This window comes from Carettochelys insculpta, chromosome 31 (genome assembly GCF_033958435.1).
Source record: "Carettochelys insculpta isolate YL-2023 chromosome 31, ASM3395843v1, whole genome shotgun sequence".
Classification (NCBI taxonomy): Eukaryota; Metazoa; Chordata; order Testudines; family Carettochelyidae; genus Carettochelys; species Carettochelys insculpta.
Window position 1 is genome coordinate 13,446,121 of NC_134167.1, and position 17,584 is coordinate 13,463,704.

The window sequence follows — 17,584 nt, forward strand, 5'->3', positions numbered from 1 at the left end:
GCAGCCAGGCCCTGGCCAGCAGCACCCCTCTCCAGACAGCATCTCCAGTGGCTCACCCACGCCCTCCTGCTGCTGCGGCCATGGGGCTGGCAGGGGTGGGAATGGGCACAAACCCTGATTGGCTGCCCTCCAGGATCCAAGACAATCAGATGTCTGGGCAGGTGGGTCTCACCCGCCCCTGCCCAGCCCCAGACACCCCATGCCAGGTGCTGCTAGTTGCCAGGATCTCGGGGGGCACCGGGTCCTGCTCTGCTCCTGCCCTGCTCCTGCCCTGGCTCAGCAGAGGGCCCCTGGGGGTCCTGCCCCGAGACCAGCCTGCCTGAGACCTGGTGTCTTTCCATCTTTCCTAGACGCCCCGTTCCCGCCAGGACCTCACAGGCACCGGGCCCACGTGGCACACGATGGCATCCCAACCGTCAGGAGGGCAGGGCGGAGGGCCGATCAGGCCCGGCGGATCTCAGGACAATGACATGGAGGACTTGTTCCACACCTTCAGGAACAGTGGTTAGCCAGGCACTGGGTCCCGACACAGGCAGACCTCAGGGCCTGAGAAGACTCCCTCTCACCTTTTCTCCTGCTCGCTCTCGCCCTCGGCCAGCACCGAGGGGCGTCGCAGGGGCAGCTGGCAGCTCTTGCTCCTACTGGTGCCACCACTGGCTTCCAGAGCTTTCCTTCCTACCCCGGGTTTACTGAGTGGCTCCGTGGCTCTCAGCACCCCCTCTTCCGGCCACGTTGTTCCACCTCCTGCTGGAAAATCTCTTTCCCCAGGCGGGCGGTGAAACACTGCAATGCGTTGCCCGGAGCGGTGGTGGAATCGCCATCCCTAGAGGTTTTTAAGTCCCGGCTTGACAAGGTCCTAGCTGGGATGACTTAGTGGGGGTTGATCTGGGGCTGGACGTGATGACCCCTCCCAGCCCTGGGATTCTATGATTCTGGCACCCCCACTTCACAGCAGCGGCTCTGAGAACAGAATGTGGCCTGGGGGCTGCGTCCTGGGTTATGTGCCAGCTAAACCATCCCCCCAGGGACCTGGCAGGCGGCTCCATGGCTGCACCTGGGGAAAACGCCAGTTCCCATGAGCCCCAGGGAGATCCTTCCCAGGGCCGGGCTCTGGTAAAAAGGGAAATGTGGTTTCTGGGCTGTCCAGGTGGAACATGGCCCCAGGGAGCAGGGTGCAGCAGCAGAAGCAAGCACCGGGCAGCTCCCTGGAAGGGATAGTTCCTAGGGGACAAGCTGAGCAGGAAGAAGCTCCAGGACCACGAGGGTCCAGGGGCACCGGGCGCTGACCTGGCAGAGCGCAGGGAGCCCTGGGTCTGACAGACGTCCTGGTTGTCTAGGGGCCGTCCTCCGGTTACAGAGCCAGCACTAACACATTGTCTTTGCCCCTTGCCCAGGGGAAGAGGAGGTCACTATCGCCAGCCTCCCTCGGCCCTTTGTCTTCACCCTGCGGGACACCAAGCAGAAGGTCGTCCTCTTGCAACGCAACAACCTCGTGGCAGAGGCCTCCAATGCCGAGCCGGGTGAGTGCCACACGCCCTTTTGCGCCCCCTTCCCGCTGGCTGCCCCGCTGCTTGCCTGGCCGAGGCAGAGGGACTGAGTGGCCTCTCCAAGGTGGGGAGCCCAGGGGCTGGAGGCAGTGCTGCCCAGGTCTGCCCACGTGGCTGCTGTGGGAGAGAGTTTGTGGTGGGTTTCACCTGCCCGGGGCTGCCTTGGGCACGTGTGGGAAAGAGCCCTGAGCCCTCTTGTTCCCCCGCCCCACAGAGAAGCTCAGCGTGGTGCCCAACCGGTTCATAGAGGGCAAGCCGTACCCCATCATCCTGGGCGTGCAAAGCGACCGGTGCCTTTCGTGCGGGACGGAGGCTCAGCCCAAGCTGCAGCTGGAGGTGGGTACCGTCCGCAGGGCTGGGGGAGCAGTACTCTGGGCTGGATTCTCCTGGTCCTCCTTGGGGCAGAGATGAGCTCGGGGTGGCAGGCCCTGCCCAGGTCCTGCTCCTTCTCAGAGCGGGCATTTGGGATCTGCCCCCTCCCGTCACAGAGCCCACCTGCCTGTGCTACCGCCGCTGACCCTGGCTGGCGTCCCACTCAGCGGGATTTGTCCATGCCCAGCTGACTCCAGCTGGTGGAGGGGCCCCTTTTCCCCACCACGGCGCTGCCGCCCTGTGGACCGAAGGGTGGTGGAGACTATACGTTGGCGCCCTGACCAGTTGTCCCGTTTGCCGTGGCTGTGGCTCCGGGATGTCCGTATGAAAAGTCACAGGGTGAGTGACCCGATATTGACCGGGCCAGCTTTAGCCCAGGTGGAGGGCAGGAAGTCAGGGCCCTCTGATGGAGCTATGAGGCCTGCTGGCGGGGTGGAGAGGGGGTATGAGGGCAATCGGACAGCACTGCAAGGAGGCAGACCTGGGGAGAAGGCCGGAGAGATCTGGGCCAAGGTTCCTCTGCAGGGCTGGGAGAGAACCTAGTGGGAGGGACAGCTCACTAGTCAGGGCATGGTGAGCCCTGGCCTGAGGTGCTGAGCCCAGGGCTGGCCACTGATTCCATGCTGCTGAAGCCCTGGGCAGGATGTGGGGGGCATGGCCTCTGCCAGAAGGGCCGGGGCTGCAGGCAGTAGGGGCGGGGCTGCAGGAAGAAGGGGCGGGGCTGCAGGAAGAAGGGGCAGGGCCTCGGGCAGAAGGGGCGGGGCTGGGAGCTCACCTCCCCCATCCAGGCCTCAGTGCCACCTGGATGGCATCTCATGGGGCTCTGGAGGCCATTCAAAGGACCTCGGACTCCTGGCTGCTATGGCTGGCATGGTAGCAACTGGGTGCTCCAGGTCCCTTTAAATTCCTGGGCCCAGACTAGCTCTGGCTTTGCCCCCCTCTCTCGGCAGCCCGGGTTGAGCCCCCCAGGATGGCTCGGGGGAGAGCTGGATGCCGAGAACGTTGTGCTAACAAGCCATCACCCAGGAGGGGACAGTTCATGTGGAGCTCAGTTAACTGGGGTGGAAAGGGAAACTGAGGCAGCCCAAAGCCAGTGGTGGGCAAGGCCCCATGCAACGAGGGGGCTTATGTCCCCCAGGAGCCTTTGGGGAAGGGCTACACACACCCCCAGCGTTACCTGTCAACAGGGAGATGAGTGCTGTGCTAGTCCCCAGTGTATAAACCCACACTCAGCCAATCAGCAAGCAGGATCAACAGCGGGTGGCTGTGGCGACCAATCGCATGCAGCGGGCCGCTTCCAGGCAATCGTTAGCCTCGCGGGTCCCGACTAGCTGATAAGCAAGGCTCTGGCGGAGCTCCTGATTCTTCAGCCCCCCCACCGGGGGCGGCTGCTCCTGGCTTCCCATCAGCACGACTCCCTTCTCTGCCCCGCCCAGGAGAAGAGGATCATGGATCTGTTTGAGAGCCAGCAGGAAGCCACACGTTTCACGTTCCACAACATCGCCGAAGGCAACACCCACCGCTTCGAGTGTGCCGCCTTCCCCGGCTGGTTCCTGTGCACCTCCCAGGAGAACAGCCAGCCCCTGGGCGTCACCAACAGCTTGGGCGAGACACAGATCACCGAATTCTACTTCAAGAGGCTCCAGGAGGGCTAGCCGCTGCCGGGGGAGACGCTCGGGGATAATGAACGCTGGACCGGATCCCCCACCTCGCCAAACTATGCTGCCTGCCTCCTTCCGGCGCTGGAAATTAACATAGAGTCGCCTCCCTTTCTCCCGGGAGACTCTCCGGCAGGGTTCCCGCTAACTTTGTCCAGAGCATCATAGAATCCCAGGGCGGGAAGGGACCTCAGGAGGTCATCTAGTCCAGCCCCCTGCTCAAAGCAGGATCAACCCCGACTCAGTCATCCCAGCCAGGACCTTGTCCAGCCGGGACTTACAAACCTCTAGGGATGGAGATTCCACCACCTCTCTAGGTAACACATCCCAGTGCTTCACCACCCTCCTGGGGAAAGAGTTTTTCCTAATCTCCAACCTACACCTCCCCGTCTGTAACTTCAGCCCATTGCTCCTTGTTCTGCCGCCCGTCACCACTGAGAACAGCCTCTCTCCAGCCTCTTTAGAGCTCCCCTTCAGGAAGTTGAAGGCGGCTATTAAATTGCCCCTCAGTCTTCTCTTCTGTAAACTAAACAAGCCCAAATCCCTCAGCCTCTCCTCATAGCTCTTGTGCTCCAGCGCCATTCATGGGTGTAATAAATTTAGCTCTGTGTCCGGATGTGTGTGATGTATACCACTGACAGAAACACAGGTTGCCCAAATGCTCAACTAATGGGGAGCCCTGCTGTCTGGTGCCTCGGGAACCTGTGGCATTATGCCCCGGCTGGCCCCAAGGAAGCCAATCCCAAGGGGCTGAGAGTGATGAGCTATTTAGCCAGGCTGGTGTTTACGCTCTTACCTCCAGTTTACACAAACGCTCGACCAACAGCCGAGAGCAAAGAACTCGCTGGTGAAAATCCAGCACACAGTCACAGCCGGCCCCCACTGCAAACTCAGAGCAGGGCAGGGGGAGGCCCCGCACCCAGGAGCTCTGCACCAGTGCCCCTCGGTGCACAGTGGCCACCCCAAAAGTGACCCAGTCACAGGGTTCAGGTAGAACCAGCCCAGTAGTCAACATTTGCTCCCTGTGGAAGCAAGGCACAGACAGTGGTCACCCCTTCTCTGGGCAAGCTGAAGAGCTGCAGCTCTTTGAGGCTGGTTTTCTACTCCTTGACTCCTTCTTCCGGCTCTTTGAACTCTCACCCATTTCCCAACATCCTGTCTGAGCTGGGCCCAGGAGTCCAGCAGCGAAATGGGACCTGGGCGTCCAGCAGCAGTTGCACCTGTGCCAAACACAGCCGTGAAACACCTCCCCGCTCCTACTTGAGATTCTCCTATTTCTGCATCCCAGGGCTGCATCTGCTCTTTGGCCACCGCATCACACTGGGAGCTCAAGTGCAGCTGATGAGCCACCACAGCCCCCCAAATCTTTTTCAGAATCACAGACTCCCAGGGCTGGAAGGGACCTCAGGAGGTCAACAAGTCCAGCTCCCTGCCCAAAGCAGGATCAACCCCAACGAAGTCATCCCAGCCAGGACTGTGTCAAGCCGGGATTTAAAGACCTTAGAATAAATTACCTGGGGAGGTTGCTGAATTTCCGTCACTGGAGATATTTAAGAGCAGGTTAGACAGACATCTCCCAGGGATGGTCTAGATAGTACGTGGTCCTGCCATGAGGGCAGAGGACTGGACCTGATGATCTCTCAGGGTCCCTCCCACTTACAGGATTGTATGACCCCCCAGGGATGGAGATTCCAGCACCTCCTCAGGTAACCCATTCCAGTGCTTCGCTGCCCTTCTGGGGGAATAGTTTTTCCTAATGTCCAACCTAGACCTGATTTACATGAATAACACATGGAGACATACCTATCTCATAGAGCTGGAAGGGACCTTCAGAGAGCATCAAATCTAGTCCCTCATCACCATGGCAAGACCTATCCATGGACAGACTTTTTTTTTTAATCTATTTAACCCAGATCCCTAAATGGCCCCTTCCACACATGAGCTCACAACTCTGGGTTTAGCAGGCCAGTGCTACCAAACCACCAAGCTATGCTTCCCTTGCTACTCCCACTGTTACTTGAAACCATTCTTCTTTCTGTCAAGGCAGCGCATCCCAGGAGAGTGTCCCCCACCCTGTAAATACGGACTTTGGTCTTTGCTGCCAGGTGCTTTCCTTTACATTTAGCCATATTAAAACACAGTGTTTGGTTGCGTTCAGTTCACCCAGCAACCCGTTCTCTGCATTCGCTGTTGGGGACATCTGCGGAATTACTGCTACGAATACGAAACTCTCTTAACCTTCCCCTTGGGGTTTTATGAAGTGGGTAAATTATCAAATTGCCAGCAGGATAATTTAGTGTCACGTTCATTAGGGGCAACGGGATCTCTCGTCTAAACCCCAATAAAATGCTTTGATATACAGTCCCAGCTGTGAGCTGCTGCTAGATGAGGATCTGGGAAGATGGACACTAGACATTGGTGGGTTTGCTTACGGCTGCTTCAGCAGCACTGCGATCGGGTCCCAAGATCCGTATGACCTTTTTTTAACCAGCTTTTCACTGAGCGGATGTTTGCTCACTGCAGCCTGGAGGCACTGTGTGAGTAACTTCCTTTTCTGGTTTTCCCCTTGGTTAAGCACGGCTTGGAAATTTGAGCTGTGGGGAGATACCGAGCGAGAAAGGGGAAACGAGTTTTGAGACTCAAAAACTCCACTGTGATCACTTTGCTGACCTGCTTTAAGGAAATCATAGAATCCCAGGGCTGGAAGGGATCTGAGGAGGTCATCTAGTCCAGCCCCCTGCCCAAAGCAGGACCAACCCAACTAAATCATCCCAGCCAGAACCTTGTCCAGCCAGGACTTAAAAACCTCTAGGGATGGAGATTCCACCACCTCTCTAGGCAACACATCCCAGTGCTTCACCACCCTCCTGGAGAAGCAATTTTTCCTAAGATCCAACCTACACCTCTTCAGACCATTGCTCCTTGTTCTGCCATCTGTCACTACCGAGAACAGCCTCTCTCCATCCCCTTTGAGCTCCCCTTCAGGAAGCTGAAGGCTGCTATCACATCGCCCCTCAGTCTTCTGTTCTGAAAATTAAACAAGCCCAAATCCCTCAGCCTCTCCTCACAGGTCTTGTGCGCCAGCCCTTTAACCATTTTCGTTGCCCTCCGCTGAGCCTGCTCCAGCAAATCCACATCCTTTCCATACTGGGGGGCCCAAAACTGGATGCAATACTCCAGATGAGACCTCACCAGCGCCGAATAGAGGGGAACAAGCACTTCTCTAGACCTGCTTGAAATGCCCCTCCTAATGCACCCCAATATGCTATTGGCCTTCTTGGCTACAAGGGCACACTGTTGACTCATATCCAGCCTTTCATCCACCACAACCCCTAGGTCCCTTTCTGCTGTACTGCTGCTTGCTTAGCCGGTCGGTCCCCAGCCTATAACAATGCTTGGGATTCTTCCATCCCAAGTGCAGGACTCTGCACTTCTTGTTGAACCCCATCAGATTTCTTTTGGCCCAATCCTTCAATTTATCCAGGTCACTCTGAATTTATTCTCTACCCTCCAATGTATCTACCTCTCCCACTAGCTTAGTGTCATCTGCAAACTTGCTGAGGGTGCGATCCAACCCCTCATCCAGGTAATTGATAAAGATGTTGAACAACACCGGCCCCAGAGCCGAGCCTTGGGGCACTCCGCTTGAAACCAGCCACCATGCAGTCTGACAGGGTAAGGCCGGAGGGGCGTGAATACAAGAGGGAAAAGCAGGGCTGGCAAATAAGCAGAGTGGGGGCAGCTGGGGAGGAAGTTGCCCTGGGCAACCAGCTGGCCCCACTTAAGATGGCCTTTAAAAACCCCTTTGCCCAGTTGGAGAAGGGGGTGATTGAGGAGGGTACAGGAGACGAGTACGGAGAAGCACAGGGAGCTTTCTGGAACGGGAAGGAGTACTCAGCAGCAGAGGGCTCAGGCTCCTATCCAGGCGGCCCTGGGATTCAGCGGGAGGCCAGATATGCGCTGATCATACAGGGGGACCCGATCCAGGAGGGGGAACGTGCTGCTGCTGCTACTACTTGGAGGAGGTACAGGGGTGGGAGGGAACCATCTGGGGAAGTGGCCCAGGGAGAAGAGCTGTGGTGTCCATGACAAGGGAAGCCCTTCCCCACCAGTAAAAGCCGTGGCGGGTCCTTGGGCTGGAACCTGGAATGAGTGAGTGAGGCCCGGGTTCCCCCCAGACCACCATCCACCCCGTCTCAAGAAGGGCAAAGACACCCTGGCCGTGGTGCTAGTGCATTGAATAGAGGCCCGGAGCCCAGGAACGAGGCTCACCTTACTGCACCAGATATTGAGCCATTGACCACTACCTGTTGGGCCTGACCGTCAAGCCAGCTTTCTATCCATCTCCTAGGCAGGTTAAAAAGCGAGAGGGCCGGTCTCCAGAGTGGCTGGATCCAGAGCGCACGCAGAGCCCCTCCAGCGTCTGGCAGAGGGGGCAGAGCTGGAGGGGATGCGAGGCCCAGGCAGGAGATGCTACACCACTAAATTTAGCTCTGTTGTACAAGTCTGAGTCTGTAGAGCCCGGCACAGAGACTCATGGTCCTGGGTCTATTTTTGCCTCTTCCCCACAGCTCCTTGCTCACTTTCCTGCTGGCCCACAGCCCTGTCCCACAAGAGCGCTGACCAGGCATGTGAATACGGAGTGTCTCAGGGTACAAGCTGAGTTCCCACGTGACCTGCCAGGGCTTCCTAAACAGAACGCACACGCCCAGAGGGTGTCCATCTCATTCAGGGCAAATTGCTTAGAGACAGGGCTACTCACAGCCCCACGCTGGAGGCCTTCAGCCATAAGGCACCAAAAGGGCCGTGCTAATGGCAGAATTGGAGAATACTAATGAGGCACTGAAATGAATATTCATGAGGCCATGGCTCATCTACATGGGGCCCTTTTCGATAGGAACGAGGGGATTTTGCCGCTTGCGGGGTCCTCTCAAAAAGGGCCCAACATAGACGAGCTGCACGCGATCAAAACGCGCCATCCGCGCCACGTTCAAAGGGCCGCAGCTGGCAGCACACCAATGAATATTCATTTCAGCGCCTCGGGAGTATTCTCCGATTTGGCTGTTCACATGGCCCTCCCGCAAGTTTGGCCAGGTGTAGACACAGCCTCCAGGTTCTCCACAGCAAGGAAGACCAAAGAGAAGAGAGTTAAGTTGTTAAACGAGCCAAACACACACCCTTTGTGAACCTCCTGGTTCGGGCTTGTAGCAATGCCATCATCTCTCGGCGTAAGTCAAGTCTCTGCAGAGCTCCGTTTGCTTAGGCTGTCGTGCGGCGGGTCTTTCTACGCTGCAAAAAGAGATGCTTGGCCCAAATCTCTGAGCTCGGCTGTATGGACTCAGGCTTGCCAGGTGGGACTCAAGCTCAGGCCCTGTGTCTCCCACCCACCTCTGACTTCAAGGCCTGAACTCCAGCCTGCATTGGAAAGTCTGCTCTGCTACTTTTAGCCCCTGTAGGCTCAGCCTGAGCTTCACTCCCTGGGACGCTGGTGACACCCCATTCGCCTGGCCTGGCCTCTATTTTGTCCGGCTTCTTTCCTGGAGTACCCCTAATGGGAGGTGAATATTTTGCCTTCTCAAGGCAGCCCACCTGAAATTGCCCCACCCACGTGACAGGCGGCTGAGGAGACATCTACCTGAGTTGGCTACAGAGGACCCCTGCATGGAGGAGCCCAGGGATGGATTAGAACACTGGCCCCTGTGTGTGAACCGCAGTCCAGCAGCTGGAAACGCCTCTCGGCAATGACTCCACCTCTGTGGGATTCAGCCGTGTATGGACCTGCCTCTTCTTGCTTTTCCAGGTGCTGAGGCAGGGGGCCCTGACTCCATAGCAGGGGCCAAAGCGAGGCGGAGGGGAGGGCCAGTAAATAGGAAAGTGTCTCTATGGCAGAAAGCGATTCCAGCTCTTTGAGACAGGGACCGTATTCAGGGTGTGTGTGGCCTCTAGGAGGTGGTGGGTGCTACTGCAAGTGCAAACACAGAGGTTCATGGAGGGCAAAGCCTCGTTTGTTTACTTTGGGCTTGTGGTGCAAGGCGCTGTACAAACTGAACAAAAAGCCAGCCCTGTCCCGAAGAACCAACACTCTGACCCGTTGGCTCCGGCTTTTGCTGGTGGTCTCAGTTTTACGTGCCAGGCTGAGCTGGGCCCTGGCTCTGCTGGATGGTTCAGCGTGTGTGTTGGGGCGGGGGGAAGGAGCTTTGAATGGCTGCCTCTGTCCGGTTCCAAGCTGCAAGGTGGGCTGGACCGCTCCTGAGCACAGAGGACCCCATGGGACAAACTGCAAGCACCCCTCTGCTGTACAAAAAAAAAGGGGGGGCCCAAAAGGACCCAGGGGTCAAATGAGTGGCTCAAGGTGACCCCCTCGTTCTACTTTGGTCTAACTTCTCTGAGGCAGGTCCATAAGCACGTGGGGAGGGGGTCAGATGAGAACACATCCCACCCCATGTGGGGTTAATCTTCCTTCTTCCCTGCTGCTCTGTGCAGGAGGAGCCTGGAGGGCATGATGGGGGAACGCAAGGCACCCTGGGAGCTGTAGTACCTTGGCCAGCTCCCTCCCTAGAGAGCTGGCCCTGGAGCAGGGAAGGGACTACATTTCCCCAGGCCCTTGGCCACTAGCCCCAGGAAAGGGAGGGGGACAAGGGAACATTGTTTTTCACTTAGGATATCACAGGAAGAGCCTAGAAGGTAATTTCCATAAAACTTTTATTACTGCATAAAATTAGACTGTGTTGGCGCAAAATCGTTCCACCCACTCATATTTTTCATTGCCTCTCTTACGCACATTCATTGCACACCTCTTTTGAATGTCTTTATTTTAAAAACATTGCAGTCCACGTTTACAAAGTACGCCCCCCCCACACCCCCAGAAATTCCTGTTTATGGGTCTGCAGCACCTGGGCCCCAACCAACAGGAGGATGCATTCGGCGCAGCTGCCTACAGGAGAAGTGGAATGCACTGGGGCTGACCTCGAAGGCTGGGTAAAGGGCATCGTTAAGTGGCTTGGAAGTGACTAATTAATGACTATATGGACCTGAGCTCGAGCGTCGGACGGAATATAAACACTATCCCAGCCTCTTCCTTTCCAAAGATAAGGGGTTGTTTATACTTTGCATCTGGACCACTGCATTATAATGGAAAACGCTATTTACTGGAAGCTGGCTAACGAGAACTCTTTTCCTTGACTTCTTTCTGAGAACGCCCAGATTTTCAGGCCAAAAGAGAACTTCCAACCTCCTGCAAGGAATTTCCTCTACCCGATAGTTAAGAACGTAAGAATGGCTACACGAGGTCAGATGAACGGTCCTTCCAGCCCAATGTCCTGTCTTCCGGGGGCAGCCAATGCCAGGTGCTCCAGAGGGAATGAACAGAACAGCGATCCTTGCCCTGGCATTCAGAGGTGTAGGAAATCCCAGGGCAGAATCATGATTATCTTGGCGAACAGCCTGCTGGACCTAGCCATCATAAAAGTTGCTAATTTTTTTTTTGATGCGGTGACACCCAGATATACTTTTGCCTTTCACAGCATCCCCAGGCAATGGGTGGCCCAGAGGACCATGTGTTGTGTGAATAGTAACAGGTAGCCGGGTTAGTCTATATTCTAACAAAACAACCCAGCGGTGCTGTAGCCTTTAAAGGATAGCTAAATAATTCTCCTGTACCTCAGCCAACGTTATATTGTGTGCCAGCAATGCCCCTCTGCTATGTACATCAGGCGAACTGAATGCACAGGTTGACAAAGAATGAACGGGCACAGAGCAGACTAGGAATCTGAATACACAAGGAGCTGTGGGTGAGCATTTCAGTGGAGTGGGCCACTTGGTTAAAGACCTGAGAATGTGTCCTTCAACAAAGAGGCTGTGTCCACACTTTGCCTTGCTGCTGACAGTTTGATGCAAATCAACAGTCTGGAAAATGCAAAATGGAGGCTTCTTTGCATGTTTGGGTTGCTATTGTGCATATTCATGAGACTAATTTACATGCATCAAGCAGAAATCAAGCTGTGTAGACGTGGTTCTGCCAAAAACCCTCCCTTTGTCGGCAGCCCCTTATGCCTGGAAAAAATCAGACATAAGGGGCTTCCGACAAAGAGGGTTTTTGCCGACAGACCCACGCCTACACAGCTTGATTTCTGCCAAGTTCGAATTAGTCTGATGAATATGCATATTAGCCAGGCAAGTATGCAAATGAGCCTCCATTTTGCATTTTACAGACTGCTTATTTGCATCAACCTGTCAGCACGAAGGCAGGACAGAACTGGACAGAATACTCCAACTGAGGCCTGATCAGGGCAGAGTAGAGTGGAAGAATGACTTCTCACGTCTTGCTCACCTCTTAATGCACTGCTCAGAGCAGCCTGATGGGGCAGGATATCCTAGAAACAGCCCCTGCGCCCTTGTCAGGGTGGACTGCCAAAGGGGGCTGGCAGCTTGAGAGGAGAAGGTCCACCTGTCACAAGCAGAGCTTTCCAAAGCTGGGTAACAGAGGCCAGGAGTCCCTCGAGGAGGATCCTTACAGAAGAGAAGACTGAGGGGTGATTTAATAGCAGCCTTCAACTTACCTGAAGGGGAGCTCTAAAGAGGAGGGTGAGAAACTGTTCTCAGTGGTGTCAGATGGCAGAACAAGGAGCAATGGTCTGAAGTTGAAGAGGGAAAGGAGTAGGTTAGATATTAGGAAAAACCACTTCACCAGGAGGGCAGTGAAGCATTGCAATGCGTTGCCTAGAGAGTTGGTGGATTCTCCATCCTTAGAGGTTTTAAGTCCCGGCTGGACAAGGTCCTGGCTGGGATTATTTAGTGGGGGGTTGATCCTGCTTTGGGCAGGTTGCTGGATTAGATGCCCTCCTGAGGTCCCTTCCCGCCCTGGGAGTCTGTGATTCTGTGATGAGAGAGGGGAAAACCTTGACAGCAGCGACGTTTGGAATTTACAGAACTTGAGCTGAGTCGAGAACAGGAGCAGTGGCTGCATTCTAGGAGGCCCATTGAGTGGACACCCAGCTCCAGGAAGGAGGGTTGGTAAGTAAGTCGCTTAAGGAGTGAGAGACGCTGCCCTGGGGGATGGAGTGTACCTGGAGGACCGAAACAATGGGACCCATAAAAGGGCAGTGTTGTAACTAACTTTGGGCTGTGGGCTGGAGTTTCTGAGGTGTCCACGGAGGTAAATTTGGACAGGATGTCTGCGGTTAGCTCAGGCATGGGGGAGTACTTGGGTGCCAGTCAGCCAGTTACAGGACATTAGCCCTTACCTAACTCCGCTGTCCGGAGACCGACAGGAAACAGACACTTGCCCTGGGGAAGTTACACCAGAGAGCATCAGGGAGTGAGGCTATTTCCAGAAAGGCAGTGACATGAGAACCTCAGAGTTACGGACACAGGAGTTACAAACCGGCTGCTCACCCGCATGTCTCCTTTGCCACCGGAAGCGTGCAATCGGGCAGGAGCAGAGACCAAACCAGAGAGGACCTAATGGGGAGCAGCGCTGCATTAAACATAAGTGGCTCAAAATAACGAGAGTTAAAAAAAAAACAGCACAATGAGGAAACTGTTTCTGTTTGATTTAAATTAACGTGGTTCAAAGCAGCATTTGGCTCCTGTCCAGTAAAGTTTCAAACCAAACCCAGGTTCAGTTGTACGCTTTTAAAAGAACCCCCTTGGCGCTGGGTTCAGTAAGGTGCACCCTTCAGTGGCAAGACATCTGGAGCACTGCAGGTCTCCTCTACATACACCACAGCATATTTCTTGCAAGCTGCACCCCTGAAGGTTTTGGGGAGCTCCATTGAAACCTGAAGGTCCCAATCTCGGCCGAGGGAGAGGGGATTTCAGCGGGACAGCAAGGGATGTTTTGTTTGCTGGCTGCTCATGCAGGCTTCAACTGCAGAACTCTGAATTCTCTAAGGAGTCGCCCTCATCTCAGGTGGCATCATTTATGTCTTCTTCCCGCCATTGGGTTGCAGGATGTTTTGGGACCAATACAGCAGCCGGCGGGTCATGCTTCCCCATCTCCGCAGTCTGGGCAGGCAGGTTGAATTAATCGCTTCCGAGGACAGAATGGACCTTGACGATCAACAAGTCTAACGTGCTGAAAAACACAGACTTCAGACCCTCCTCTAAGGTCTCCTACCCCCAGCCCATGTCTCCTGGCTGAGCCAGGGGGTCATTCAAAAAGTCCACCCAGTTGTGACATCCCAAATCCAAATGAGGGCGCATTCCCTGCATCCCTAGGAGGGTTGTTCCCATGAGTAACCACCCTCACTGTTAAAAACATGCCTCTTATTTCTAGCCAGAACATGTCTGGTTTTTGCTTCTCCTACGGGAACGCGTTCCGCTTTTGTCTGCTGGATGAAAAACTAGCAGAAATCACTTTCCTTTTGTAAGCCCTGGTGGACTTTGGTCAGGTCGCCTCTTCGCCGTCTCTTTGGTACTCTAAGGCCTTATCTTCCTGGGAAAGCTATCCTGGGCATAAGCTAAGGTGGAAATTTAGACTCCTATAATTATACTGAATTCTGGTGTAGCCCGACTGGGAAGAATAAGTTTCCATGCTCCCCCCTGACACTCACACACACTTATGGGGCTTCCAAACAGTGGGATTGAAACAGCCTCTGCATTGGAAACTCCCAAACCCGGCTCCAAGCTTTAAAAGCTCATACGCCCTGGCTGCCCCATCTCTGGTGCTACACGGCTGGTTCTTAGGACTGGGTCGTCCCCTCTCCATGTCTCTCTCCTGCTCCCTGGCCCTCTGCCTAGCAGCCGGGGGTTGTTCTCTGCTGCCAGGGCAATGCAGAGCTGGGAGCCCCGACCCAGCAGTTAACACCCCCACTGCGTCCTAAAGGGCTGTTGGCATCACCAGATCCCCCCGGGAATGTTCCTTCGCACCACTGGGCCCAGCCAGCCCTGCAGCATTTTGTACCCCCATTGCATGGGGTATAGAGCACACCTGGTGCACGTGGGCGGCCGAACTGAGCCTCCAGCCGCTTCTCTCCCTTCCCAGCTCTCAGCTCCCCTCCTGCCATTGCTCAGCTGATAACAAATCTCCCTTCTGCTCCTCGCAGGCTCCCTTGTGGAGACACACTCCGCGCAGGCAGACCGTCGTTTACACGCCTGTGAACCCGAGAGTGAGAAAACACCAACGTTCAGGCTGAATGTGCTACTTTCACTCTGTCGCTGTCTGCATTTACCCTAAACAACCCTCCTTGGGCCTCGGTATTGTCAGGTGCGGGTGTTAATTTAAAGGTCATAATAACCAAAGATCATGCAAGACACCAGACAACTTTCTTCCACACCAGCATAATGCCCCTGAGTCGCAGGGGGCCAAACAGTGCACTGCCAACTTCGGGGAGTTATAGAATCATAGAATCATAAAGCACTGGAACTGGACGGGACCTCGAGAGGCTATCGAGTCCAGCCCCCTGCCCCAATGGCAGGACCAAGTACTGTCTAAACCATCCCTGATAGACATCCATCTAACCTGCTCTTAAATATCTCCAGCCATGGAGATTCCACAACCTCCCTTGGCAATTTATTCCAGTGTTTGAGCACCCTGACAGTTAGGAACTTTTTCCTACTGTCCAACCTAAACCTCCCTTGCTGCAGTTTAAGCCCGTTGCCTCTTGTTCTATCCTCAGAGGCCAAGAAGAACAAGTTTTCTCCCTCCTCCTTAAGATTCCCTTTTAGATACCTGAAAACTGCTATCATGTCTCCCCTCAATCTTCTTTTTTCCAAACTAAACAAGCCCAATTCTTTCAACCTTTTTTCATAGGTCACATTCTCTAGACCTTTAATCATTCTTATTGCTCTTTTCTGGACCCTCTCTAGTTTCTCCACATCTTTTTTGAACTGCGGTGCCCAGAACTGGACACAATACTCCAGCTGAGGCCTAACCAGCGCAGAGTAGAGCGGAAGAATGACTTCTCGTGTCTTGTTCACAGCACACCGGTTAATGCATCCCAGAATCATGTTTGCTTTTTTTGCAACAGCATCACACTGTTGACTCCTATTAAGCTTGTGGTCCACTATAACCCCTAGATCCCTTTCTGCTGTAGTCATTCCTAGACAGTCTCTCCCCATTCTGTATGTGTGAAACTGATTGTTCCTTCCCAGGTGGAGCACTCTGCATTTGTCCTTATTAAACTTCTTCCTGTTTACCTCAGACCATTTCTCCAATTTATTCAGATCATTTTGAATTACGACCTTATCCTCCAAAGCAGTTGCAACCCCTCCCAGCTTGGTATCATCTGCAAACTTAACAAGCGTACTTTCTATGCCAATATCTAAATCATTGATGAAGACATTGAACAGAACCTGTCCTAAGACAGACCCCTGCGGAGCCCCACTTGTTATACTTTTCCAGCAGGATTGAGAACCATTAAGAACTACTCTCTGGGTACAGTTATCCAGCCAGTTAGACACCCACCTTATAGTAGCTTCATCTAAATTGTATTTGCCTAGTTTTTTGATAGGAATATCATGAGAGACCGTATCATTCAGTTACAACGGTAACTCCTTCAAGAGCTCTGTACGACCAGCCGCTTCATTCCTACATTAAATTCATATTATCGTTTCTTTGTGACTGCGCCCAGGAGCTCAATCACGGTGCCAGGCACTGAACAGACCAGGCACAAAATATCCCTGCCCCAACAAGCTAGTTATCTCAGCAATAAATTCATCTCAGAGTGGAAGCCAAGCATGGAAAATTTCAGCCCCAGGGAGGAAGAGAGCAGAAGGTTGCAAATGTCAGAGGAGCAGGTAGGGGGCAGGAGCCTGCTGGGCAGCCATAAGTAGGGTCTTCTGTCCCACAGAGGTGGTTTGTTGGGTCAGATTGTGTCTGTATGAACATCCAGGCTGCGTTCTCATGAAAAGGCCAACAGAGTGCCATAGTATCAGAGTTCAGAGAATCAGAGAATCCCAGGGAGGGAAGGGACCTCAGGAGGTCATCTAGTCCAGCCCCCTGCCCAAAGCAGGATTGACCCAACTAAGTCATCCCAGCCAGGGCTTTGTCAAGCCGGGACTTACAAACCTCTAGGGATGGAGATTCCACCACCTCTCTAGGCAACGCATTCCAGTGCTTCACCACCCGCTTAGAGAAGCAATTTTTCCTCATATCCAACCTACTCCCCCCGGCCCCGTAACTTCACACCATTGCTCCTTGTTCTGCCATCTGACACCACTGAGAACAGCTTCTCACCCTCCTCTTTAGAGCTCCCCTTCAGGAAGTTGAAGGCTGCTATTAAATCACCCCTCAGTCTTCTCTTCTGTAAACTAAACAAGCCCAAATCCCTCAGCCTCTCCTCATAGGTCTTGTGCTCCAGCCCCCTTTAGTACATTAGTCTGTATCCGCAAAAACAACGAGAAGTCATGTGGCACCTTATACTACTAGAGCCCCTTTTCGTTTCTAGAGACGGTGGTTAGCAGTGGTGGGGAGGCTCTATGGGCAGGGTTTGAGCCTGCACCATTTCTCATGGCTTATCCATCCAATATTGGATTTGCACGGTCGGTTGCAATAACTGCATGTCGGTCTATTTCCGAACTCTTCAGTCTGAGTTTTTCCTTCTAAGATGAAGTTCTTTCGTGTGGCTTGTACATGTACTATCGAGGAATGATGTGCCCTGTCGTAGCAGTCGTCACCAGGTATCTCGATCTGATGATGTAGATTCCCAGGATTTTGGATCCATGTTGAATTTTTTCATGGCGTTTTTGCAGGTATCCTTGAATCTTAGCTTTGGTCTTCCTCTTGTACTCAACCCATGTGACAGTTCACCAAAGAGGATTTCTTTGGGAAGACATTCGTCACCCATTCTTCTCACATGACCAAGCCATCGTAGTCTTCTGCTGTTGAGGGTCGCTCTGAGGCTGGGAATGCCAGATCTTGACAGGATGTCTGCATTTAAAACTTCATCTTGCCAGCTGAGATTCATAATTTTGCGGAGGCAGCGAAGATGGAAGCTGTTCAGTTTTTTCTCCTGCTTTGAGTAGATGGTCCCATGCCTCAGAACCATACAGCAGGATGCTCAATAT

The 17,584-nt window shown here is 54.0% G+C and overlaps 1 protein-coding gene across 1 annotated transcript; it reads left to right on the top strand.

The window, feature by feature from the left end:
• The first annotated feature begins 455 nt into the window (after positions 1 to 455).
• LOC142004348 (interleukin-36 receptor antagonist protein-like) lies at positions 456 to 3,587 on the top strand. Its single transcript, XM_074981942.1, has 4 exons — positions 456 to 504; positions 1,395 to 1,520; positions 1,762 to 1,883; positions 3,356 to 3,587. Exons 1-4 carry the CDS (start codon positions 471 to 473, stop codon positions 3,572 to 3,574), a joined length of 501 nt encoding a protein of 166 aa, XP_074838043.1. The 5' UTR covers positions 456 to 470; the 3' UTR covers positions 3,575 to 3,587.
• Positions 3,588 to 17,584: the final 13,997 nt, after the last annotated feature.